Below are 27,778 nucleotides of genomic sequence, written 5' to 3'. Positions count from 1 at the left end.
TTGGAGGCATTACATATGAGTGAGCCGTCATAATGCAGTATATTCAATTGTTATTATACTATGAACTACTCCACATAATGACTTCTCATAGTTCTCAATTTATTTCCTGACTCTTTATTCCTTTACTTTAATACCTATCTCTTGGTATAACCATAGATAATTCACCGACTGTTGCCGTTTTTGCACACCATTCTCAACCATTTCCTTAAATTTTCTGCATTAACTATACCCTGCCGAAACTTGTTTAATAATGTGACGTCCACGGGACTTGAACAGTCCCGCCAACGTAGAATGAGCCGAAACGATGAAGGCGGTTTATTTGTTTATAACCCAAACATGGCGGTTCTAATCGCTCTACCGCAAACGGGACGAGGAAGGTGGCACGAGTCACTTTTCACTGAGTTGATGATGTTTATTTGTTTTTATTATTACCAGAAATAACAAGAATCGGCAAGAAGAGGGATCCGGGGCGATTCGACGGGATGGTGTGGGATCAGGCGTGGGGAAAAACACAGACAATTCCAATGAATATACAGTTCTCAATCCCTCAAAGACGCCAAGCACACACACACACACACACACACACACACACACACACACACACACACACACACACACACACACACACACACACACACACACACACACACACACACACACACACACACACACACACACACACACACACACACACAACGTAGCTATTTCTGGTGGTCAGGCTGGACCGTGGTGTGGACGCAACTGTCCCTGGATCGGCGTCGGACGAGCTGTCCTTGCTCTCGTCAGGGGGGCAGGAGAAACCGTGGTGCTGTCGACCTCCTGGTCTTGGCCCAAGTCCGCTCACAGCCGCCAGGGAACCAGTTCTGGCGCCAAGTTGCGAGCAGGAGAGGGAGGCAGGTCCGCCCGCCGTTCGACCCCGTACTCCGAGTCAGCAGAACCCAAGAGCCAACCAAGGTGAGGTACAAGGCTCAGCAAGGCTCCAAGACACGATCAAGAACACGATCGAATCAGCACAACAACAAGGATGCTCCCCGCGCAACAGCCTCCACACCAAAAAAACACTATCTTTTTGGTTGTGATCTTCTTCCTCTCCCTTTTCGACCCTGAACAGAACCTTTTTATCATCCTGTCCTCGTCACTTCCAATCGAGCCGTTTATTGGCCCACCGCCGTCACCTTCTGCCAATCGTGATCAGGGGGCGGAGCCATCCGCTGCACTGTCCTGTGACGTCACGGCCAGTCTCCAGAGAATACCAAAAGGGGTTTACGCAGACACACTTACCCTATCCCGTGTTCCTATCGAATTACGTGACAATTATCATTTCCCCCCTTGAAAAAATGAACATTTACTAGACAACTTATCACCACTGAATTGCTACTTATTACATCGAGATCCTGGTAAACTCGAACAGCATGGCATACCTAATTAAACATCCTAATTACCCTTTGAATGCATACCCCCCCCTCAAACGTAACACTGCCCCCTCCTCTGGTACCGCAGCTCCTGCAAGGTATATCACAGGCGCTACCGTACCAGCCTTAACACTTACTGACACACCTAATTAACCTAACGAAATAAAGGAGGGGCAATGGGCAGCGAGTCGCAGATAACTTACCTATCCTGCTTAATGTACTACCCCCTTATGGCCTTATCCTCGCCTAAACAATCATTCGTTTTTTTATTTTATTTTATTTTTATTTTATCACATGAGAGCACTGAGCGAAGTTGCACTCCATCCTCCGGATCATCGCTCTTGCCCAGCACTCTTCCAGTGATCTGGGGAGGGGAAACAAAAGGTTCCACAAAAACACAACACTTATACTTTACATTCCTACTCTAAGCCTTAACGACACTATTCACAGGATATTTACACTTGACCGCCTCCCCCAGTGGATGCTAATAGACCCAGCGTTACCTGGGGAGCCAGTTTTCAAATTTGCTTGCCCCAAAATTATGCGGACATCATGCCCTTGCTGCACCTGTCAAGTTGTGCGGGATCGAGTGGGACCCATACATCTTCACAACACTCACACCATGGTCATCATCACATTTCTAGGTCATGGTCCTCATTTTAATCATGCAGGCTGAATCCCGTCATGGCCGTGGGGTGTGTTACCACAAGATGATGGGGGCATCTCAGGTGCAACCATGCCCACAGGTAAGCTTTAGTCCAACCCAGACGTTTCTCCGCCCCGCTCCCTTTGATTGCCTCCCCCCTGGTAGCCATCAGCTCTAATCCCGTACAACACTCTGGAAGGGGTCTCACTGGCTCCTCTGGCCTTCCTGGGTCGCCAAGGTCCTACCCGCCTTGGTTTTCCCAACCAGACCCTCTCCCAGTTGCCTCCAGACACTGTCACCATTAGCCACCAGGTGGTGAATCTCCTTGAAGGGGGTCGCAATTCACGCTCACCGTGAGCTTCAGCAATCCCTGTGGACAAGCACATCCTCCCCACCCACAAAACCCACATGACTCCCCCACCCCATCGGCCTTACATGTGACACCTGCATTTCTAACACTTTGCCGACCATGACCTTCCCTGTTACCACACCATGTCCAATAAAAAATCAATGTGTGCACCATACATTTCACTTCTTAACTTAAAACAACTCACACAGCACTTCTCACCCGATCCACGCACCAGCCATTGGACAGCCACTCGTGCCCGCTTTGTTTCCAATTACCCACTGTCCCGATTGTCACTCCAAAACCCAGCAGAACTTACAAACCCATGCCAATTTTCCCACAATTCATTTTTTCCACTAAAGGAGGCACTTCGCCACAATCTCACCAGCCGTGCATGGCCCTATATGCTCAGCCCGATCTAGTCTCCCGGACCCGACCTATGAAAGGGCATCTTGGATAGACCTGGCGGTTCAGCAGGAAGATTCACCCTCTCCGAGTCTAAAAGTCTATTGGAGGGTCCCTCCATCGCCGGGTACCGGCAATATCGTTGCATGTGTCCTCTTCGCCCGCACCGGAAACAACTCCCCATAAAAGGCCCCCGTGAGTATCGGTGAAATGTCTCTTCCGGTTCCGGATCCCCTCGGCCATAATCAAATTGCTCTATTGGCTGGGCTGGACCCCGCCGCTTTGGCGCACTAACTACCGGATTACCCTTTATCAAACTTAACAGTTTCTGGCAGATTTCCTGTAACATTTGGGTAATGCCAATTTCTCACAGCCCCCCTCCCTGATCATGGATCTCCGCCTGTCGGATCGTCACCGATGGCCTCTCTGGAACCCGACCCGGCCGACTCCACGAGGCCAGCCTGGCCGCGCACTCGGCCGCTCGGTGAACGGTGGGTGGATCCTGTAACTCCACTAGCGCTCGGACCTCAGGGTCAGGAAGAGCAGCTAAAAATTTCTCTAGTGCCAGTCTGTCCCATGCCTGCACTGTAAGGTCCCGATACGCGATCCTGACTGATTGGTAAATGTCCTGTGCCAGCTCCTGCACTGTCTCACCCGGCTTTAATCTGCGGTGCTGGAGCTGGGCCCGCACCAGATCACAGTTTGCCGCGAACCCAAACCGACGGCTCAACGCCTCGCAAATGTGGGAGCTGGTCAACATCCCCTCCGCGATCACGTTTAACACATCTGCGGCTGGTCCCCGCAACGTTGCCACCAAATTCCCTGTACGTTCCCGCTCATTCCACCCGTTTAGTTGGGAAATGCACTCAAATTGCGTCAGAAAAGCTTCAACGCTCCCTGATCCGTCGAAATTTACCAGGGGGATCACTTTTACGGTGGCCCGCTTCTCAGTTTCTCCCTTGTCCGAACCCAGCCCAGGGATCAAACACCCTTGTGGCTGCGTATCCAATTTCGGAGCCCACTGTGGCCAAAGATGTTTTGTGGTGAGGGTCTCATGGGTCAATTTTGCCTCCTGTTCCAAACGTTGAATGGACCGATTCACCTCTTCCCGCAGGATCTTCTGGGCCCGCACAACCTCCTCCAAGGCTCCATCGCGAGTTTGTAGCTGCTCCTCAACCAACCCGGACACTCTACTTACAAAAGACGGCTCTACCAGGCCTTTATCCAAGACTTCATCTTGGCTCATAATTTTATCTTGTTCATCCAAACGAGCCTCCAATCCTTTTACCTCCTCCGCCAAATTCATCCCTTGCTTCCTCAGCTCTCCCCACTCTTCAACCTGCAGCTGCATACGAGCATCCACACAGGCACGATGACGTTCCAGGCTTTCATCCACTTTATCAACCCGAATGTTCGTTGCATCAGTTTTATCTACCAATTTTTTTCGTATATTTTCCCCCTCCAATGTAATTTCTACCTTTGTTTCCTCCAATCTATCCTCGAATTTACTTTGTATTTCTCCCAATTTAACATCCACACACTCCTGCATCTCAGTTTTCATTTTCTCCATCTTTTCCCCCAATTCATCCCTCATTAAATCAATCCGTGCACCCAACTGTACCCCCATTACCCCCAATTGATCTGTCATTTCTGCCATTTGTGCCCCCTGTGCCATCATTTTTGCCCCCTGTGCTGTAATTGCACTCATTAAACGTTCCAACATTGTCCAGATCGTCATCGTGCCGGTTTCGGCGCTGCCGGCTCCGTTACGGGCGATGAAGCACGGTCCACGCTCGGAATGGGGGAGGTTCCAACCCTACCCCCTTCTCTCCCTTCTTCCCCCGACTCGCTGCCAGACACGTGGCCTTCCTCCTCAAACATCTGCACATCCGCCATGGTGCAGAAGTCCCGCTTGCCGCCAATTAATTTAAATTTGAAAAATCCCGCCAAAATTTTCCCACGCTCGCGCACTTTTCTGTAGTAATTTTATATTCCAATTCGTGGCGAGATTTTAATCTTGGTATATTCTCCCGATACCAAATATAATTTAGAGGGGTTCGAACATCCCACTCCTGACACCAATGTGACGTCCACGGGACTTGAACAGTCCCGCCAACGTAGAATGAGCCGAAACGATGGAGGCGGTTTATTTGTTTATAACCCAAACATGGCGGTTCTAATCGCTCTACCGCAAATGGGACGAGGAAGGTGGCACGAGTCACTTTTCACTGAGTTGATGATGTTTATTTGTTTTTATTATTACCAGAAATAAAAAGACTCGGCAAGAAGAGGGATCCGGGGCGATTCGACGGGATGGTGTGGGATCGGGCGTGGGGAAAAACACAGACAATTCCAATGAATATACAGTTTTCAATCCCTCTAAGGCGCCAAGCACACACACACACACACACACACACACACACACACACACACACACACACACACACACACACACACACACACACACACACACACACACACAGCGTAGCTATTTCTGGTGGTCAGGCTGGACCGTGGTGTGGACGCAACTGTCCCTGGATCGGCGTCGGACGAGCTGGCCTTGCTCTCGTCAGGGGGGCAGGAGAAACCGTGGTGCTGTCGACCTCCTGGTCTTGGCCCAATTACGCTCACAGCCGCCAGGGAACCAGTTCTGTTGCGAGCAGGAGAGGGAGGCAGGTTGCGAGCGAGCAGGAGAGGGAGGCAGGTCCGCCAAGTTGCGAGCAGGAGAGGGAGGCAGGTCCGCCCGCCGTTCGACCCCGTACTCCGAGTCAGCAGAACCCAAGAGCCAACCAAGGTGAGGAACGAGGCTCAGCAAGGCTCCGAGACATGATCAAGAACACGATCGAATCAGCACAACAACAAGGATGCTCCCCGCGCAACAGCCTCCCCACCAAAAAAACACGATCTTTTTGGTTGTGATCTTCTTCCTCTCCCTTTTCGACCCCGAACAGAACCTTTTTATCCTCCTGTCCTCGTCACTTCCAATCGAGCCGTTTATTGGCCCACCGCCGTCGCCTTCTGCCAATCATGATCACGGGGCGGAGCCATCCGCTGCACTGTCCTGTGACGTCACGGCCAGTCTCCAGAGAATACCAAAAGGGGTTTACGCAGACACACTTACCCTATCCCGTGTCCCTATCTAATTACGTGACAATTATCATTTCCCCCCTTGAAAAAATGAACATTTACTAGACAACTTATCACCACTGAATTGCTACTTATTACATCGAGATCCTGGTAAACTCGAACAGCATGGCATACCTTGGCATACCATACCAAGGTATACCAAGGTATGCATACCATACCATACTGCCAAATAAAACATCCTAATTACCCTTTGAATGCATACCCCCCCCTCAAACGTAACAATAATAATCAAAGTAAATAGCTTAAAATGAATTGTTTATGCTGTACGCACTGATTTTCCTCGTTCACCTTTTGGCCTGCAGGGAATCTTGCTTCACCATAGTCTTAAACAATCTTCGCCTTCTACTTCTCTTCCCCTGGTTGAGTGATGTTAGCGAGTTCTTCACTTCGTCTGTATCGGATGAAAAAACTCAAGATCCATCACTGGACCAGGAGTGTTCCAGTCATGGCTCAGATTTGGGTCCAGAGGAAGATGGTGTATGGTTCAGAACTGTGAAAAGTGGAGTACTTACGAAGAGAGCGACTGCTCACCTGAGCAGCAAACGCTCCTCAAAAATCAAAGTCAATGCCACTGGTGAGGGTCATCAAAGAGTTTGATGACTTTTGAAATTCTCATCAACAGTGGAAATGCTGTTTCCTTTGCTATAATACCAACTTGATATACGGTGAACTGTGATGGCATTTTCCTCTTTTAATTTTAATATTGATTGATAGATTCCACTTGAAATTGCAATTCCAGTAATGTTTACTTATACAAAGTGATGCTGTTGGTTTTGACTATGAGAATAAGAATAAAATAAAATAAAAAAATTCAGTTATGGCTTAGGAAAGTGAGGACAGGTTTTTGCATTTCATGGTTTTAAAACAAAGTTTAATCATTTTATGTGCTGTTGACCTCAAGGTGTGGAGCTGGTACTGCCAATTTACCCAGGGTCTAGAGACTCACCAGTGCTAGTTTTGAGAGCCACAGCAGTGGTTACACGACGACCAGGCAGCGAGCGGCCACTCTCTGCCAGCCTTGCTGATCTTGAGGTATGAGTACTGTATGGAGCATTGGGGTCTCAAGTCTTGCTTTCAAATAAATCATTGACCTGGCAAGTATGTCTTTGATGGCTGGTCATTGATTATTAATGCTTTCATTAGTCCTTGCTTCACTGCTGCATTTCATCATAAGCAAAAATGAGACGGGTTTTGGGAAAACAGGCTCAGATTAATTGGCATAAATACGGTACTGTGGAATTGCGACAGCCATTGAGGACTTAATCAGGGTTATTTTTGTACAGTCTTTCCCTATTCCAGCTGCAGACGCTGCACAACGTCATCGCCAGGCGCCGAAGGCACCCCAGTGATGACACGCGCCGGATGGACATACTTGGTCTTCACTTTGTTTGTTTGTTGTGCACCGTCCCTCCCTATTCCATCTCCAGGCACTGCTAAAGATGCTCGCGATGCCGTGCATTGGAAGGGCATACTCAGTTTTCACTCCGTTTATTTGTTTGTTTTCTTGTTTGTTTGTCCGGGTGATATCTCGGCCATCCTTTGAACTAGGAAGCTTAAATTTGGGCACAATAGTGAACAAGTGCTTTGGCAAACACAGTATGTATATATATATATATATATATATATATATATATATATATATATATATATATATATATATATATATATATATATATATATATATATATATATATATATTTTAATGTTTTGATTAATCAAATTTATTAATAACATTTATGTTATTTCTCATCTGGGAAATATCTCAGTAGTACAGCTGATAATCTCTCATATCATAAGAATTGTGCAAATTATGACTAAAGCATGAAATTTCTACCAGTGTTAGTACATGCCATAAGCTTCATTTTCAGATCGGGAGGTAAGGCAGATTTGACCTCTGAGGACCGTGAGAGGTCAAAGACCTCAAAGTATCAAATTATTGATGTTTGGCGTCATTGGTTTATGGTAAACATGTTTATGATGTACAAACCATGCATTTGTGTTCCAATAAAAGTGTCTACATATTCCATACAGTGTTGGTAGTTATTTACAGATGTCTAGCTTTGACCTACTGGTCCTTGACACGAGAGACATCATGGACATCCCAGTGGCAGAAACTGTGAGGAGGATTGAGTCCCTTGGTGAGGAGCAGTACACAAAGTTTGTTCAAGAAAGACTGGAACTATGCACGAAGCCAGTTACAGAAACACTGCCCAAGAACAAGTTGCCACTCTTCAGTCGGCCACAGACCAAGACGCAGTCAAAGCAGCAGATCCAACTCGCCGCAGTGAAGAGTGACTGTAGTCTCTTCTCGAGGCTGTATATTGCCTGCCAATCACGTGATGGGGATCTGGACCAGTTCTTCTGCCACGAGAACCAGGCAGCCCCACCAGCATTATCAACAGGAGGAAAACTGCGCCTTGGAGTCAAAGCAGATCTACTACACTGCCTGAAATCAGACCAACCCGAAACCACAAGCGCACCTGGGGTTGATGCCACAATCCTTGACGGAGCAGCTATTGTTCAAATGCTCAATCCTGTAACGGCAAAGACCTTTGAAGAGTATGTGAACACAGTCTTTGCACCTTACATCTCCACTCAACTCGAAAAGGTCAACAGACTCGACCTCATCTGGGATGTATATCTACCTGACAGCCTGAAAGGCATGACCAGACAGAAGATGGGCAAGGGCGTCAGAAAGAGAGTGGCTCCCTCTACTGTCATGACTAAGAACTGGAAGGACTTCCTTCGTGTGGATCAAAACAAGACTGAGCTCTTTGGTTTCCTGTCACGAGAGGCCATTCGTCTTCCAATAGCAGATGGCAAGGAAATGTATGCAACATGTGGAACTGAGGTCCTGTGCTCTCCTGCCGAGTCCGACTTGACCAGCCTCGCCCCATGTTCACACGAGGAGGCGGACACTCGCCTGCTTCTACATGTGGCAGATGCTGTGCAGAAGGGCTTCAGGAAGGTGGCCATATGCACTGTAGATACTGATGTTGTGGTACTGGCTGTGGCTTCATTCAACAACATCAATCCTGACGAGCTGTGGATAGCTCTTGGTGCTGGATCCAGCTTCCGGTACATAGCTGTTCACCAACTGGCTGCCACCATGAACCCAAGACAATGTGCTACTCTCCCCATCTTCCATGCCCTCACAGGGTGTGACGCGGTGTCTTCTTTCGCTGGCAGAGGGAAGAAGACTGCCTGGGAGATTTGGAAAGTGTTCCCACAGGTGACTGATGCCTTTGAAGAACTCCTACGCATGCCAAGTGATGTCAGTGAGGAGTCAATGTCACTGCTGGAGCGCTTCGTTGTGCTGATGTATGACCGCACCAGTGACACCATGGAAGTGAACGATGCTAGAAAACAGCTCTTCGCACACAAGTCTAGGGCTCTAGAAAACATTCCCCCAATGCAGGCAGCACTCCAGCAGCACATCAACCGTGCATCTCTCCAGGGCAACTGCTGGAACCAAACTCTGGTCCTGAATCCAGAGTTACCAATCCCATCTGACTGGGGCTGGACAAAGGAGGCCTCTGGGTGGCAGCCTCTTTGGACGACACTGCCAGAGGCATTAAAATCTTGCCACGAACTGATCCACTGCGGCTGCGAGAAGGGATGTACCGGCCGCTGCAAGTGCACCAAGGCTGCACTCAAGTGCACTGCATTATGTGCATGTTCGGGAGACTGTTCGGTGCAATCAGACACCTTTATATTTATGCGTCTATATGGATAATGTGCGTGTATTACATGTACCGGTATGTACTATACATGTGTCCGAGGTAACTGACCTCACTGTACTTTAAGCTTATAGACTATGTTCAGTGCACATTGAAAATTAAGGTTGCACAGATGATCTTACAACACGATTTCATGCAAGCTGATCTGGACACCACAATAACCTAAATGTGTATTTCAATAAATTTGTTTTCTGAGGTCACTGACCTCATTTAAAGCACTTGTTCAGTCATGGTTGCATCCTGTGATTATGTATAAAGGCTCTCCAGAAGATAAAGGGACCAACACATGGCAACATACCTTTTTAATGATTCCCAAAACAGACAAACTGCACCAGAATCATGAAAAAAAATGACAATTTCAATGTAATTGAGGTCATTGACCTCTCACTATCCTCAGAGGTCAAATCTGACTTACCTCCCGATCTGAAAATGAAGCTTATGGTATGTACTAACACTGGTAAAAATTTCATGCTTTAGTCATAATTTGCACAATTGTTATGATTATCTGCTGCACTACAGGCACCTTTTGAGCTTGGAAGCTGATACTTGGACACGACAGTGACCAAGTGATTTGGCGAAAAGGGTAATTTTACGTCTGTCACTGAAGGTGAAGGAGGTTGTTTTCACCCCCTTTCTGTCTGTTTGGTACTTGAAAAATCTTTGATTTTTTTAAAGTATATTGGTCAGTCGATTTTGGTATTCTGTCAGTTTGTCTGTTTGTCTGTCTGTTTGTTTGTCGCCTACAGGTCACAATTTTAAACCGATATTCACGAAACTTCACCACATGATGGAGTTGGTCATTGGAAGAAGCCTCTTGTTTTTGAGGTCAAAAAGTCAACATAGGCCAAAGGTCAACAAATTTGTCAGATTTCTAAAATCCTCAATTTAAATCCGATTGACTTGAAATTTGAAGATAAGAGGATTTATATTTCAGGTCACTGAATCAACCAGCCAATTGTTTTTGAGGTCACCATAGGTCTCACGTCAACAACTAAAGTGTTATTTCTAAAATGCTCAATTTTCATCCGATTGATTTGAAATTTGAAGAGGATTTATATTTGAGGTCACTGAATTCAACCACCAATTATTTTTAAGGTCAATGTAGGTCTGAGGTCAACAACTATTAGGTGGTATTTCTAAAATCCTAAATTTTTATCTGATTGACTTGAAATTTGAAGAGGATTTATATTTCAGGTCTCTGAATTCAACCCACCAATTATTTTGGAGGTGCACATCAGCCAAAAGGTCAACATAGGCCGAAATTCTAAGATTGTCAATTTTCATCTGATTCACTTGAAATTTAAAGAGGATTTGCAGATGAGGTCACTGAATTCAACCACCTTTGAGTGATATTTCATTTGTTTGTTTGTTTGTGTGTTTGTCTGTCCGCTCACCTCCAGCCCAAACTGCTCAACCGATCATTCTAAAGTTTTCAGAGATTAATGTCACCGACCCTGCGATAGTCCTGCATTGAAGTTTTGTAAAATTTGGCAGACCAAAAAGGTCTGCATAGGCCAATAGGCCAATTTGAGCCAAATTTTCAAAAATACTCAAATTTCATCCGATTGACTTGAAATTTGAACAAGATTTGCATATCAGGTCAATGAATTTAACTACCAATTAATTTTGAGGTTATCTTCGGTCAAAACGTCGATCTAGGCCATAAGATCAACCTAAAATAGGCCAAATTTTTAAATTGTTTCTAAAATTGTCAATTTTCATCCATCCGATTTACTTGAAATTTGAAGACCATTTGCAGATCAGGTCGCTGAATTCAACCACCTTTTATTTTAATTTTGAGATCAATGTGGGCGAAAAGGCCAAATTGGGCCAAATTTCTTAAAATCCTCAATTTTCATCCGATTGCTTTGAAATTTATGCTTGGTGTTGGCTTAATGGTTAGGATAGTGGGCTTGGGATCCGATGATCCTGAGTTCAAATCCCACTCGGCTGTTGAATAAATACCAGGTGAGGTTGACTCTGCCTGTCATCCTTCTGAGGTCGGCAAAATGAGTGCCAGCTTGCTGGTATCTTGTGTCGGAGTGGTGACACATACGGGATTGTGCCCAATGGCCAAAGAGACTACTTCGGCAGCACCAACGCTCTGCACGGAGTATCGTCCCAATGGATGGATGGATGACTTGAAATTTGAAAAGCATTTTCATGTCAGGTCACGATGAAGGCGGAGCCAGAAGGCGAATGGGTGGGTTGTCAATTCCAAATACCAAGACGAGCAGGACGAGCCGACAGGAATGAGCAGGCAGGAACGACACTCTTCCACTCTGCGACTCGTCCTTTTATAGATCCCGTGGTGCAGGCGGGGGTGACGACCCGAAGCAATGTGTCGTCATCTGAATCGGGCGCTCTAATTGGTCCCTAGCCAGCACATGGGCCGGCCGCCATGACTGGAAGCGGCTCCACTTTACTTCCGGACAGATGGTTCCAAGCTGCGTAATCGTCTCGCTCCGAGCACCGTGACACTAATTGCCCTGCACCGAACTCCCAGGTCGCCGATGGTGACCGGCGGTCAGCGCCGGTCAATGCACTGCCTGTCTGTAAGCCATGCGGTCTGAGCCATACAGCTTGCCTCTGCCTGGCTGCAGCCTCACCGGGTGGAGAGGAGAGAGGACGTTCGCCATCCGCGGGAGACATCCGCGGCCGCGGTGGTCATCGAAGACCGACAGTAAGATGCTGTGGTAACACGTGCACAGACCTGAACACGATGTGTGCCACTCGTGCCCTGCTCTGTGTGCGATAATAAATTATCCCGGACTGCAAGTGGGTCCGCCGCCATAAAGCACGTGGCCATTTATCAAAGGCGGTGTCATGTGCCCGGTGCCATGACACCGTGCACACAGATCAATTCCCTGATCTGTCAGGGAATTGAGGGAAAGGATTGGATATAATTATTAGATGGAGATTCAGATTGAAAAGAGGGCAGATATAATTATTAAGCTGAGATATGAAATGAAGAAGAGTGCACCACATGCACACTGTAATTTGTTAGCACTTGGTGTGCCGCTCCATCTATTTCCTCGGCACGGCATTCCTGCAGCGCGCTGTGAGGTTGGTTATCCTTTCGGTCTCGGCATGGCATTCCTGCAGTGACGTGATTGTGTTGGTTACTCTTCTTGTCACCTGAACAGTAGGTGGGGGGTTATCGTTGTGCTGCACGTGCTCCGTGCAGCGCTGGTGTTTATTGTGAGCTTCTACTGCTGCCCCTGGTCTTCTGTGCGGACGCATTCTTATGCGAAGGGCGCGGCTGTGGTTTTTACAGATGGGTGTCTGAGCGGAATGCCTGCTGGCTTTGCGAGGACCCCTTGCATGGATTTACCTCAAGAATTGAGAAAAAGGCTGAGTAGGAATGAAGTTCAGAGGTTTAATCAGACCTAACTATGAGATTTACACAATGCACTTGAACCTTTTGTCCCATTCGACACACGAGACAAGAAGGAAGGGACTATCTGAACGTACATTAATGAAATAACTGTCTGGGGGCCACTGCATGTTGACTGCAATTGGTGTTGGAGGAATGTGGTTTCCAGAACCGCATGGGGGCGGTGTACTTTGAATGTACCACTACTTGTTTCATTTTTGTTTTCAGCAAGTGTTCACTGTCTAAAACAATCTCCCCTTCCTCCCCCCCCCCCAATCTCCTCTCCTCGTCTTGAAGAAGTTCTGTCTCTGGCCTCAGAGGCCAGCTTGTAAACGATCCCAGGAAAGATCATGGCAGATTGTGAGACCAAAAGCTTCAGTCGCCAACTGGGCATCTTCCATTGTGAAAAATCCTTCCTTGTCACACCTGAGCTCTTAATCACATACAAAGCTTTCATTTGCAGCTTGATGGAGTACAGTACTGCTCTACCCTATGGGCTGGCCCTCTTGCTTCACACCGAGCTTGGCTTCATTCTGTGAAAACCAAGGCTTTTAGGATCATTTGTATCTTCCGTGATGAAGCTGAGTCTTTGGGTCTCTCACTCTCTCACCGCAGACAGGTCAGTGGTCTTTTTGTCTTCTACCGACTCCTTTCTTGTCTTGCACCCCCTGCTCTGTCTGTGCTTTGTCTCCTGAATATTTCTGCAAGGGTGATCAAGGTCTGCCAACAACCCCCATCTCACAAAACTTCCACATTCAAGAATCACCACTCACCTTCACTCTTTTTTTTCCTCTTTTTTTTTTCTGCCTCTGGAACAAACTCCCACACTCACTTCAATCCCCCTCTTTCCTCCAGGTCTTTAAAACAGCTGTTCACCCCATCTCATGTTTTCCCCCATCCAAAACCATGATCTTTTCTACCCCCGTTTGGTCAGGTATGTCAGGTATGGGAGCATGCAGTGGAGCAAAACGTCCCTGCATCCACTTTCTGCCGGTACTCCAGGGAACTCTATCTGGCCATCCCCCAGGCAGATGCCTGGCCCATCCCCATCTCCTTGAGATGCTGATCAACCTCCTGCAACCACAAGGCACTTGGTCGGCCCATTGGCCTCCTCCAATCATGAGGCTCCCTCGCTGACAGAATCAGGTGAGCAGGATCAGCGTGAGGAAAACGAGCCATACGTCCATACAGCCGCAGCTGACACTCACGGACTATGCAGGTAACAAATCTCATTTGAGTCTCTCTCATCAACCCCTTGTTGGACACTAACTCCTACCAGCGATAGCCAAGGATTCTCTGAAGAGACCTGGTACCAAAGGAATTAACCCGCCATCTCAGATCCCTGGTTTGAGTCCAAGTCTCACATCCGTAGAGAAAGACTGTGGAAGCACCAAAGAACTGAAGACTCGGACTTTCGTCCTCCGGCACAGGATCCGGCAGCGCCACACTCCATCATCCAGTGAATCCATGACTCCCTCGGACATCTGTTGACCTCTGGCTCACAGCCAGCAGAGACATGAATATCACTGTGAAGGTAAGTGAATCTCTCCGTGACCTCAACATCCTCACCATAAACAGGTACAGACAAGATAGCAGCATCCAAGATGTCATTGTTAGCCTGGATCTTAGTTTTTATCCAGGAATCCCGTAATCCCAGCGGCTCTGACTCCTCATTTAGCACCTGGAGGGCCCCCTGAAGGTTATCTAGTCTCCGCAAAGATGACTATCATCTGGGAAAGCAAGATCAGAGATCCCGACATTCCCAAAGGATGCACCGCAGCTTGATCTCTCCAACATCCTCCCCAGAATCCAGTCCATACAAGCGCTGAAATGTGTGGGGGCCAGTTCACCCCCCTGTCGAAGTCCAGTAGCAACTGGACATATGTCTGAGATGGTATCACCACATCTCACAGCACTCTCAGTACCATTGTATAGTTCAGTTTTGGTGGCACCCCACAAAGACCAAGAATCCTCCAAAGGGCATCCCGATTCACTGAATCGAACGCTTGATGGAGATCAACATCGGCTGCAAGCAGCCCCTGTAAAACTCTCATCTGCATTCGGTGAGGACCCGGAGATCAAGGATACGGTCAATCGTTGACCTCTTTCGTGTAAAGCCTGACTGATCTGGATGCTTGTGCTCAAGCAGATGGTGGCAAACTCCATCAATAATTATCCGAGCATAGACCCTGCCCAGCAGGAAGAGCAGCGTCACCCCTCGGTAGTTTTTGCAGTCCTGGCGATCACCCTTCCCTTTCCAGAGAGGGACAACAAGGTCCTTCTTCCAGTCAGTTGGGATGATGCCTGTGTTTCAAGCAAGCACAGAACTGTCTGCAGTGACTCGAGTGCAGCATTTTCATCCCCGTTAATCCAATCCAAATACACCTTCAAATTCCATGCTTTCCTTCCATAAAGTCCCTGTTGTGTAAGGACCTGAAAGTCTCCGTAATGTCCATCTTGTTTACCCTGTGTACCCCACCCCATCCATCTCCCTTCCACAAATCTACTAATGTCTCTGTTCCCCACTGCTTTGCCCTTCCCTCTCCCTACCCCTCTTATCTCCTGCTCCTCTTGTTGTACATTCTGTGTGTTGGCCCTCATACGAGCCTCGACATTGTATTATAAAATAAAACAAAAAAACACCCTGTCATGTTATTTATTGTATTATTGCCAATTTATTGTGCTCGCTTCTGGGTTCTTTTTAATTTTGATTTGAAAGCAGAAGCCAATGTTCCTATTTAATATTCATCATTGTCGTCATCATTGTCATCGTCATCATCTTCATTTTACAACATTTTTGTTCTTGTGAGTTTATGTACAGCTGTCATTTTACCCAAATATATGAAGTAGGTATTTTATCGTCAGTCACAAACGGTACTATAAATATAAATTCTGGATGGTATTTGGATCGAAGGAGTGCCATGATTTTGTCAACTTGTTTATTTTTGCAGCTGTTCTCATGCCGTCTGGATAACGAGCAGAGTTCCGCTCTGTCCATCTTGGATCCCACTAATTTGTTCATAGAGCTGAATTCTTGTCCAGCACATGCCTCCTCTCATGGCCTCCTCGATGCTTTTCCTGAAAATCGAACACCACCCATGTTGGAAGTGAGTATGCTTTCCATGCTTACATCATTAGTCTCTGAAATTGACTTTTAGCCCAACCTTTTTTTTGTTTGTTTAAATTATATGTTTGTTTGAAGAGATAACGATTTTCAAGAAAGATTAGATTTTTACAGGTTTTATTTTTATTTTTTAATGAACAATGTCAAAGCTCAAATAAGGGCTCACACACATAATGTATAACAACGGGAGCAGGAGACAAGAGGGACGGGAGCGAGAAGTACAAAACAGAAGGGAATAGACACCTGAGGAGATCTGTGGAAGTGAGAGGGTTGGGGCGGGGTACACGGGGTAAACAAGATGTACACTACAGGGAATTTCAGGACGGGAAGCAGGGAATATGAGGGAGGTGGGTTTGGGGTGGATTAATGGGGGTATAAAAGATCATGGTTTTGGATGGGGGGAAGATAAGAGATGGTGGTAAACAGCTATTTTGAAGTCCTGGAGGAAAGAGTGGGATTGAAGGGAGTGTGGGAGTTTGTTCCAGGGGTGGGGAAAAAAAGAGGAAAGAAAGAGTGAAGGTGAGCAGTGATTCGTGATTTTAGTAATTTTACCAGAAGATGGTTGCTGCCAGACTTTGAGCACCCTGCGGAAATATGGGCAGGACAGAGAGCAGACAGAGCATGGGGGGGGGGGGTGAGGCTAAAGAGGAGACGGAAGAAGACAGACCACAGACCTGCCTGCAGTGAGAGAGTGAGACACCCAAAGACTCAACTTCATCGCAGGAGATACAAATGATCATAAATACCTTGATTTCCACAGCGTGAAACCGACAAAGGTGAGAGGCAGGAGGACCAGCCCAAAGGGGAGAGAGCAGTACTCCATCAGGCTGCGGACAAAAGCTTTGCATGTGGTGAGGAACTCAGGTGTGCCAAGGAAGGACTTTGCAAGATGGAGGATGCCCAATCGGTGACTGGCCGTGGAGGCCAGCTTAGAGATGTGGCTTTTCCAGGAAAGATCATGGCAGATAGTGAGGCCCAAAAGTTTGAATGAAAGGACTTATTCAAGAGGATTGTTGAGAAAGTAGATGGGGGGGAGGAGTGGGGGGGGAGGTTGCCAGACAGTCCTTTCGGAGAGACACAGTGAGAGTGTGAGATTTGTCAGGATTGAAAGACGTGTTCCAGGTGTTGGACCAGCTTGTGATTTTATCCAAATCTGCAGAGAGTGAAGAGGCTGCTGCTTGCCGATCTGAGGAATGACAGATAGTACAGCAGAGGGTGCAGTCATCAGCAAAGAGATAAAGAGGATTTTCCAGAGAGAATTGGAGTAATCATTGATAAAAACGAGAAAAGCACTGGGCCCAGAACACTGCCTTGAGGAACCCACACCCAGCCAACTGGCCTGGATAGGAAGAGGCGATGAGAGAATTCCATTAAAGGCCACTCGTTGACTGCGACCGGAGAGGAAGTCTGCGAGCCAAGAGTGGAGATTGCCTTGGATACCATAGGAAGAGAGTTTGGTGAGCAGGGCGGGGTGCCAGACCATATCGAAAGCACGTGATCTGTCGTGATCAAGTCCCGGGGAGAGTGACCTGGTCTGAATCCAAATTGATGATCGGAAATCAGGCCATTGTCGAAGAGGAAGGACTTCATGTCAGAAGCGATGATGGATTCCATTACCTTGCTGATGATTGGGGGAAGGCTGATTGGTCTGCAGATGCAAGGATCTGTTTTTGCACCTTTTTCATGCAGAGCGGTAATGTTTGCTGATTTCCAAGCAGGAGGCAGATGACCTTGAGCAAATGAAAGCATGAATATAACAGAGAGACGGTGAGCAAGAGCCACAGAGGAGTTTTTTTGGAACATGTGGGCTGATGCCGTCTCGACCGGTTGCAGAATCAGAGTCGAGGTTTGACAGCAAGCTCTCCACCATGTCAGGAGAAAAGGACGCAGAGTCCAGGAACAGCTGGGTGCGATGGTCAGATGGTAAAGAAAGTGATGGTTTTGGGACACAAGATTTCGAAGCAAACACAGAGTTTAGGCATTTAGCCTTTTCATGTGCAGTGTCAGCTGTGTGGCCATTTGAGGTAAGGGAGGGGATGGAAGGGGAATATACACCAGAAACAGGCTTAACAAGATGCCACCAGGATTTGGAGGAGGGACACAGGTTTGAGAGTTCAGACTTGAGATTTGAAAGATGTTGTTTCCTGGCTCTCCTCAGGGTAGACACACTTGTTCCGAGTGTTATGGAAGGAACTCAGATTGCCTTCAGTTGGATTGGCCTTCCATGAGGCGAAGGCAAGTTGTTTCAGGGCAACTACCGTGCAACAAGCTTCAGTATACCATGGGTGGGAGGAAGGGTAGGAAGGACAACTGAAGACGAGTTGGGATAAATCTGTGCATGAGAGAGAGCAAGTTTCTTTGAAAGAATTACCAGGACAATATGATGTTGGAAAAAGTGTAGATGCAAGACCAGTCTAGAAGTTTGATGGCTGCTTGAAGACCTTGCCAGTCAGCCTGAGTGAAATGACAGACTTGACAGCACTGAGGTGGTTCTCTAATAACAGCCAGAGAGATGCTTACTTTGACAAGCATGTGGTCAGATGAACCGATTGGAGCAGAGGAAGAACAGCAGATGTTTAATGGGAAATTGGTCAAAATCAGATCCAGAAGAGATGGAGTACCGTTTGTTGAGATCCTGGGCTGGAAGATGACAGATTGTGTCAGTCCCAATAAGTCACAGAAGTCTTTTTCTGAAGAGCCATGGCAGGTGAGGGATGTACCCACACCCAGCCAACTGGCGTGATGGCTCTTGAAGTCACAACATATGAGGAAGACAGGGTTAGGATGAGAGGATAGAAGTTGATCCATGTTTTTGGCGCGTGAGGTGTAAATGGTCATCACTGTTTGGTGGATGGTACAACACACACATCAACATGCGGTGGGAGTAGAGGGGAAGCCGTAGCCAGAGGAATTCCTGGGAGTGTGAGGGGGTGAAGGCAGTGCATGAAGAGTGAGGAATAGAGATGAAGAGAGCACCCCTCCACCAATACGAAGCTCAGGTCTGTCATACCGGAGGAGTGAGTGACCAGGTGGAGATACTCAGGAGTCAGAGTTGCATTAAATGAGAATATATTATTCATAATCAGCTAAATATGTGCAAGATCTTTTCCCCCTACTTTTATATTTATCCCCCATTTTTCCATGAGCTATGCAAAGCTCATTCATATTGCCATGAGAGTCCAAAAACCAGCTTTTTCCTACCCAGTTGCAAGAAAGCGGAACATTGAAGATAAATGAGGAAATCAAAGTAAACGAGAGAAATATAAACTCTGGATTTATTATATTTGTATGTCGGTGTGTGTATATTGTCGCAAGAGATGGTCTCCGTTAACACGGAATGACAGCTGTGGCTACAAGACCCCCTCGAATGATGAAGCCGTGCCACAAGTACTGTCTTCAATTAATACTACGATTCCCTAAGGATCACCAAAATGAAAGCTGAATCTTGCGGTGAAATGCACAGGAGGCAAAAAGGCAGGAAGAGAATTCTTGCAAATATAATGGTTTATTACCATTATAATATTGGGGGAAAAGGTTGACAATATGCTTTAAATAAGAAAGAACAAACCAAGTGGTCATCAGACACAAATAAGGACGATGAGAAATGCAAACTTGTATACAAGACTAAAGGCGCTGTCACACCTTGACGATTTAGCCAGCGTATGCCGACTTATGAAAAAATTGTCTAAAACGCTGGCACACGTCGAATACGTTATGGATAAGTTTTGTATACGTTAAGAGCATGCTGAAAAACACTGCCATACGTCGTACTTTGCGGTTGTCCTCAAATTTTAGCATGCTTGAAAATTTACGATGCCAACGTATGACTCACACGTTCCGCTACGCTGGCCATAAGTTGTAGGCACGTTATGCGATCGTTGACACACGTCGACACACGTTACTTGTAAGTTACTCATAAGTCGAAACACGTTGAGGTAATGATTAGCGTACCCGAAACTTATTTATAACCTATGAGTAACGTTTTGTAGGCACGTTACACGATCGTTGACACACGTCGAGGCACGTTACTTGTAAGTTACTCATAAGTCGAAACACTTCGAGGTAATGCTGAGCTTACCCAAAACTTATTTCTATCCTATGAGTAACGTGCTTTGAACCTATGTGTAACGTACCTCCAACGCATATTGACGTATGTAGACGTATTTGATTGACGTCTTCCGGACGACCACAGAACTTACTGAACGTGTTTCTAATTTACAGCTACTGTATAATGGCGTATTGGCAGCGTTTAAAAAAACAAAAAAAAAACAACAGTAACTTCCGATGTTTCGTCACGTGCCGTTACGTCACGTCCGATTGCCTCTTCAGTTTGCTCATGTCTTATTCTTAGTTCCTCCTCTGTGAATATTTTCTGTTTGAGGATATTGTCTCGTCGACGTCAAAACTTAAAAGCAAATGTCCGAATATATTTTGAAATTCGTGATAGATTAAAAAAAAATAATAATAATAATAATAATAATAATAATAATAATAATAAAAAACAACAACAACTTCAGATATTTCGTCACGTGCCTTCACGGAGCCAAGGAGAAAAAAATGTGCCTTGACGGAGAAAATAAGTTTCGGGTATGCTAAACATTAGCTCGACGTGTTTCGACTTATGAGTAACTTGCAAGGAACTTGTGTCGACGTGTGTCAACGATCACATGTCGTGCCAACAACTTATTCCCAGCGTAGCGGAATGTGTGAACCAAACGGTGAGTACGTCCTAAAATTTTCAGCATGCTTGAAATTTCACGACGTACGAGACGTACCACGAAATATGACGGCGTACTTCATCGTTTTTCAGCGTGCTCTTAACGTATACACAACTTACCCATACCGTATTCGACGTGTGCCAGCGTTTTAGACACATTTTTCATGGGTCGGCATATGCTGGCTAAATCGTTAAGGTGTGACTGCGTGGTTGACACTTTCAATTATCAGGCGGTTATGATTTAAATCGGCGTGCGGCAGGTTTTTAACAGGCTACGCCACGAGTTCGTCGGCGATACGTGCAGCGCGCTATGCCTAAGTTAGACTATCGTTGGGCACAGGTTGTGAACGCCGCAATAGGCTAAGCATTCGTTGGTATAAGTTATCTATAAGACAACGAAACGTTCTGTGCCCGTTACTAATATGTTATGCATATGACCAACACGTTATGAATACGACCAAAACTTTAAGAAAAACCTCAAAACTTCAGAGTACGCCAATGTTTTACATACATTTTTATACGTTGCCATTGCTGGGTAAATCGTCAGGTGTGACAGCGCCTTAAGATTGGGTAGTTCATAAAACATCTTACCCCTTGCTGTTTTGAGAAACAAGGACCTGGGGTCTCTGAGAGCAAATTGGATTGGTATTGATGACGTAAAATGCTGTAATATATTGTCCAAGTACTGCTAAACAGGAGGGTTTTGAAAGTTTCAAAAAGGCGATTTGTGTTCTTCAGTGTTTAAGTAGATAATTCAATTGAAATAAATAAAGATTTTAATGGCCGAAGAAAAACAAGTTCCGGAACTTTTCTGCTATTGATGCAGTGTCTTTTACACCACCTCATTTCACACGTTACATTAGTTATTCTTGCCTGTTGTTTGTGTCATTTATGACTTCCTTAAAAACAGTAAGTTTCCTGTTTGGAATGCTTTCCCATTTTGTTTGACTGCCAGACAGGCAGACAGAGTAAAAAATTAATATCTCACTTCTCTCTGCACATGTGTGATGAGCACGAATTCAGAGCCAAAGTACTGTGAAACTCCGACATTTGTAGAGTCAACATTCGCCGACCCTGCGTGTTCGTGGTTCATAAAATGTGATTTGCTTCTACATCCACGGCCCTGTGCTTTTTGCTGGTGCAAAAACCATCTCCCACCAGCCGCTGCATAAAATCTAAAACCATCTCCTACCAACCACACATAAACCACCTCTTGTCCACGCATAAACAATCACCCACCAGCCACACGCAAAAAAAAAGCTCCAGAACGACCTCCCACCAACTGCGAAGAAAGCACCTGCATGTGCGCATAAACCATCCCTCACCACCACCCCCCACAAACAATGGTCACACGACCCACTCCTGATCCATCTACCCACAACCCATGCATGGCTACTAATGTACAGTGTGTCCTGAGTCTCATTCTTTCTTCTTGACCTGCTAACCCGAACCCTAACCCTCACCTACTTCCCCTTCGGTGCACGACTCATCAGCACCCTCACCTGCATCCTCGTCGTCAGAGTTCACTGGATTCTAACTCGTCATCATCATCATCATTATCATCATCACCTCCAAAGTTATGTCGTAGCTTAAATAAAAATTGGAAACAGCACCTGCTGCTGCTGTTGCTTTTTTATTTGCAAGCATTTTGAAACTGCAATCATGTGCATTCGTGTTCATAGAATTTTTTAATTTTCCCTAATGAATCATGAACCGCCGATAAACTTTCCCCTTTTCCCCCATTGAAACATTGCTCCAACATTTGCGGATTCAACATTCACATTATTTTCCAGGAACATATCCCCCGTGAATGTCGTACTTGCTGTACTGCTAAACTACAGGTTTGTTTTCTGATTCATGTTTCGACGCGTGTTCAAAATGTAACATTCAATTGAAATGAAGTTGTTCTTCGATCATAAATTTATGGTTGTAGATAGGACAGACAGACAGAAGTGAATCAATTGCTTCACTCCACTTTTCGCTTCGCATTTACAGGGTAATAACTAAGGCCTAACTCTATAATGGTGCCAAATACCGGACTCCTTGGAAGAATAAAGGGGACAGGCATGAGCTTGTGGCAAGACAAAAGCTGGTGTAGTGTACAGGTTGCCGCAGGATGATGTGGCATGGAGCGATGAATAGTGACGAGGAAGATGAGCTGTGATGCCGTGAAGATGGCTTCCTCGGTCTCCTGGTACCATGTGTCCTCGTCTTTTGGGTCATGAGATATATATATATATATATATATATATATATATATATATATATATATATATATATATATATATATATATATATATATATATATATATATATATATATATATATATATATATATATATATATATATATATATTGTGACGTCCACGGGACTTTTACAGTCCGGCCAACGTAGAATGAGCCGAAACGATGGAGGCGGTTTATTTATCTATAACCCAAACATGGCGGTTCTAATCGCTCTACCGCAAACGGGACGAGGAAGGTGGCACGAGTCACTTTTCACTGAGTTGATGATGTTTATTTGTTTTTATTATTAACCAGAAATAACAAGACTCGGCAAGAAGAGGGATCCGGGGCGATTCGACGGGATGGTGTGGGATCGGGCGTGGGGAAAACACAGACAATTCCAATGAATATACAGATCTCAAACCCTCTAAGGCGCCAAGTACACACATACACACACACACACACACACACACACACACACACACACACACACACACACACACACACACACACACACACACACACACACAAAACGTAGCTACTTCTGGTGGTCAGGCTGGACCGTGGTGTGGACGCAACTGTCCCTGGATCAGCGTCGGACGAGCTGGCCTTGCTCTCATCAGGGGGGGGCAGGAGAAACCGTGGTGCTGTCGACCTCCTGGTCCTGGCCCAAGTCCGCTCACAGCCGCCAGGGAACCAGTTCTGGCGCCAAATTGCGAGCAGGAGAGGGAGGCAGGTCCGCCCGCCGTTCGACCCCATACTCCGAGTCAGCAGAACCCCAGAGCCAACCAAGGTGAGGCACGAGGCTCAGCAAGGCTCCAAGACACGATGAAGAACACGATCGAATCAGCACAACAACAAGTACGCTTCCCGCGCAACAGCCTCCACACCAAAAAAACACGATCTTTTTGTCCCGATCTTCTTCCTCTTCCTTTTCGACCCCGAACAGAACCTTTTTATCCTCCCGTCCTCGTCACTTCCAATCGAGCCGTTTTATTGGCCCACCGCCGTCGCCTTCCGCCAATCGTGATCACGGGGCGGAGCCATCCGCAGCCCTGTCCTGTGACGTCACGGCCAGCCTCCAGGGACTACTAAAAGGGGTTTACGCAGACACACTTACCCTATCCCATGTCCCTATCTAATTACGTGACAATTATCATTTCCCCCTTGAAGAAATGAACATTTACTAGACAACTTATCACCACTGAATTGCTACTTATTACATCGAGATCCTGGTAAACTCGAACAGCATGGCATACCTAATTAAACATCCTAATTACCCTTTGAATGCATACCCCCCCCCCTCAAACGTAACACTGCCCCCTCCTCTGGTACCGCAGCTCCTGCAAGGTATATCACAGGCGCTACCGTACCAGCCTTAACACTTACTGACTCACACCGAATTAACCTAACGAAATAAAGTAGGAGGGGCAATGGGCAGCGAGTTGCAGCTAACTTACCTATCCTGCTTAATGTACTACCCCCTTATGGCCTTATCCTCGCCTAAACAATCATTCGTTTTATTTATTTATTTTATTTTATCACATGATAGCACTGAGCGAAGTTGCACTCCATCTTCTGGATCATCGCTCTTGCCCAACACTCTTCCAGTGATCTGGGGAGGGGAAACAAAAGGTTCCACAAAAACACAACACTTATGCTTTACATTCCTACTCTAAGCCTTAACGACACTATTCACAGGATATTTGCACTTGACCGCCTCCCCCAGTGGATGCTAATAGACCCAGCGTTACCTGGGGAGCCAATTTTCAAATTTTCTTGCCCCAAAATTATGCGGACATCATGCCCTTGCTGCACATGTCAAGTTGTGCGGGATCGAGTGGGACTCATACATCTTCACAACACTCACACCATGGTGATCATCACATTTCTAGGTCATGGTCCTCATTTTAATCATGCAGGCTGAATCCCGTCGTGGCTGTGGGGTGGGTTACCACAAGATGATGGGGGCATCTCAGGTGCAACCATGCCCACAGGGAAGCTTTAGTCCAACCCGGACGTTTCTCTGCCCCGCTCCCTTTGATTCCCTCCCCCTGGTAGCCATCAGCTCTAATCCCGTACAACACTCTGGAAGGGGTCTCACTGGCTCCTCTGGCCTTCCTGGGTCGCCAAGGTCCTACCCGCCTTGGTCGCCCAACCAGACCCTCTCCCAGTTGCCTCCAGACACTGTCACCATTAGCCACCAGGTGGTGAATCTCCTTGAAGGGGGTCGCAATTCATGCTCACCGTGAGCTTCAGCAATCCCTGTGGACAAGCACATCCTCCCCACCCACAAAACCCACATGACTCCCCCACCCCATCGGCCTTACATGTGACACCTGCATTTCTAACACTTCGCCGACCATGACCTTCCCTGTTACCACACCATGTCCAATAAAAAAATCAATGTGTGCACCATACATTTCACTTCTTAACTTAAAACAACTCACACAGCACTTCTCACCCGATCCACGCACCAGCCATTGGACAGCCACTCATGCCCGCTTTGTTTCCAATTACCCACTGTCCCGATTGTCACTCTAAAACCCAGCAGAACTTACAAACCCATGCCAATTTTCCCACAATTAATTTTTTTCCACCAAAGGAGGGCACTTCGCCACAATCTCAGCAGCCGAGCATGGCCGTATAGGCTCAGCCCCGTCGGACCCTGACACCAATGTGACGTCCACGGGACTTGAACAGTCCTGCCAACGTAGAATGAGCCGAAACGATGGAGGCGGTTTATTTATCTATAACCCAAACATGGCGGTTCTAATCGCTCTACCGCAAACGGGACGAGGAAGGTGGCACGAGTCACTTTTCACTGAGTTGATGATGTTTATTTGTTTTTATTATTAACCAGAAATAACAAGACTCGGCAAGAAGAGGGATCCGGGGCGATTCGACAGGATGGTGTGGGATCGGGCGTGGGGAAAACACAGACAATTCCAATGAATATACAGATCTCAAACCCTCTAAGGCGCCAAGTACACACACACACACACACACACACACACACACACACACACACACACACACACACACACACACACACACACACACACACACACACACACACACACACACACAACGTAGCTACTTCTGGTGGTCAGGCTGGACCGTGGTGTGGACGCAACTGTCCCTGGATCAGCGTCGGACGAGCTGGCCTTGCTCTCGTCAGTGGGGTGCAGGAGAAACCGTGGTGCTGTCGACCTTCTGGTCCTGGCCCAAGTCCGCTCACAGCCGCCAGGGAACCAGTTCTGGCGCCAAATTGCGAGCAGGAGAGGGAGGCAGGTCCGCCCGCCGTTCGACCCCGTACTCCGAGTCAGCAGAACCCCAGAGCCAACCAAGGTGAGGCACGAGGCTCAGCAAGGCTCCAAGACACGATGAAGAACACGATCGAATCAGCACAACAACAAGTACGCTTCCCGCGCAACATCCTCCACACCAAAAAAACACGATCTTTTTGTCCCGATCTTCTTCCTCTTCCTTTTCGACCCCGACCAGAACCTTTTTATCCTCCCGTCCTCGTCACTTCCAATCGAGCCGTTTTATTGGCCCACCGCCGTCGCCTTCCGCCAATCGTGATCACGGGGCCGAGCCATCCGCAGCCCTGTCCTGTGACGTCACGGCCAGCCTCCAGGGACTACTAAAAGGGGTTTACGCAGACACACTTACCCTATCCCGTGTCCCTATCTAATTACGTGACAATTATCATTTCCCCCTTGAAGAAATGAACATTTACTAGACAACTTATCACCACTGAATTGCTACTTATTACATCGAGATCCTGGTAAACTCGAACAGCATGGCATACCTAATTAAACATCCTAATTACCCTTTGAATGCATACCCCCCCTCAAACGTAACTCTATATATATATATATATATATATATATATATATATATATATATATATATATATATATATATATATATATATATATATATATATATATATTGTTATGGATTTCAGAATCCGGTCTGATGAATGCATCCACACATCCAGGTCCTCAGACAGTTATTTCCTTAAATGCATGTTCAGATTAGCTCCATCCCCATGTCTAATGGGATTTTTAATGTGATGCGTTGAGAAGGATAAAGAATAGATTCCCTCTCTTTTGGGAAGCTTTTTTCTTTACGACAGACACGTTTGCACACATTTCTTTCACGAGCTCTGATACACGCCCTTATTTTTCCTCAGCAATGTTCCTTCGCGAGCTCTGAAGCCCACCCTTATTTTTCCTCAGCAACGTTCTTTCGTGAGCTCCGACGCCCGCCTTTTTTTGGAGCGCACAGGTCGTCATGGTAACCGTGCGCAAGTGGTGTCGTGTGAGCTTGGGGCTGGACTCTGCGCTCGCCGAGACGGCCCGCAGATATAAAACAGATTTGAGGTCCGTTCTGAGGGGAGAGGAGTGAGAAAAGAAAGTGGGGCGAAAGAAAGCCAGGAGGGAGAAGAGAAGCGAGCAAGAAGCGGGTGTAAGCGCGCAAAAGAGGAAAAGAAAGCGAGTGTGTGGTGAGCATTTGGGTGTCTGACCAGCACCAACAATGAGACAATTCGTCCTTCCCAGTGCTTGAGCAAGTGAGCGTGTGGTGCGCATGTGGGCGTGAGCAGCGCCGACGGCGAGTGAAGCACGGG

At 46.7% G+C, this 27,778-nt stretch overlaps 2 protein-coding genes across 6 annotated transcripts in view; both read left to right on the top strand.

The window, feature by feature from the left end:
* The window catches only part of VPS13D (vacuolar protein sorting 13 homolog D), a 429,405-nt gene that overhangs the window by 193,873 nt on the left and 207,754 nt on the right, over positions 1 to 27,778 (top strand). For all 5 annotated transcript variants that reach the window (XM_085868630.1, XM_085868636.1, XM_085868641.1 and 2 more), the window contains exons 39-41: positions 6,259 to 6,530; positions 6,858 to 6,988; positions 16,024 to 16,179. In XM_085868630.1, coding sequence (XP_085724756.1) covers positions 6,259 to 6,530; positions 6,858 to 6,988; positions 16,024 to 16,179 — 559 coding nt within the window. The remainder of the gene's footprint in view (positions 1 to 6,258; positions 6,531 to 6,857; positions 6,989 to 16,023; positions 16,180 to 27,778) is intronic.
* On the top strand, positions 7,701 to 16,015 carry LOC147031890 (uncharacterized). The gene has a single exon (XM_085868668.1). It carries the CDS (start codon positions 8,007 to 8,009, stop codon positions 9,690 to 9,692), a length of 1,686 nt encoding a protein of 561 aa, XP_085724794.1. The 5' UTR covers positions 7,701 to 8,006; the 3' UTR covers positions 9,693 to 16,015.

The sequence above is a fragment of the Eptatretus burgeri genome, chromosome 2, assembly GCF_056783735.1.
Source record: "Eptatretus burgeri isolate ZD-2024b chromosome 2, Ebu_testis_v1, whole genome shotgun sequence".
NCBI lineage: Eukaryota > Metazoa > Chordata > Myxini > Myxiniformes > Myxinidae > Eptatretus > Eptatretus burgeri.
This window is presented reverse-complemented; position numbering and strand designations above follow the sequence as displayed.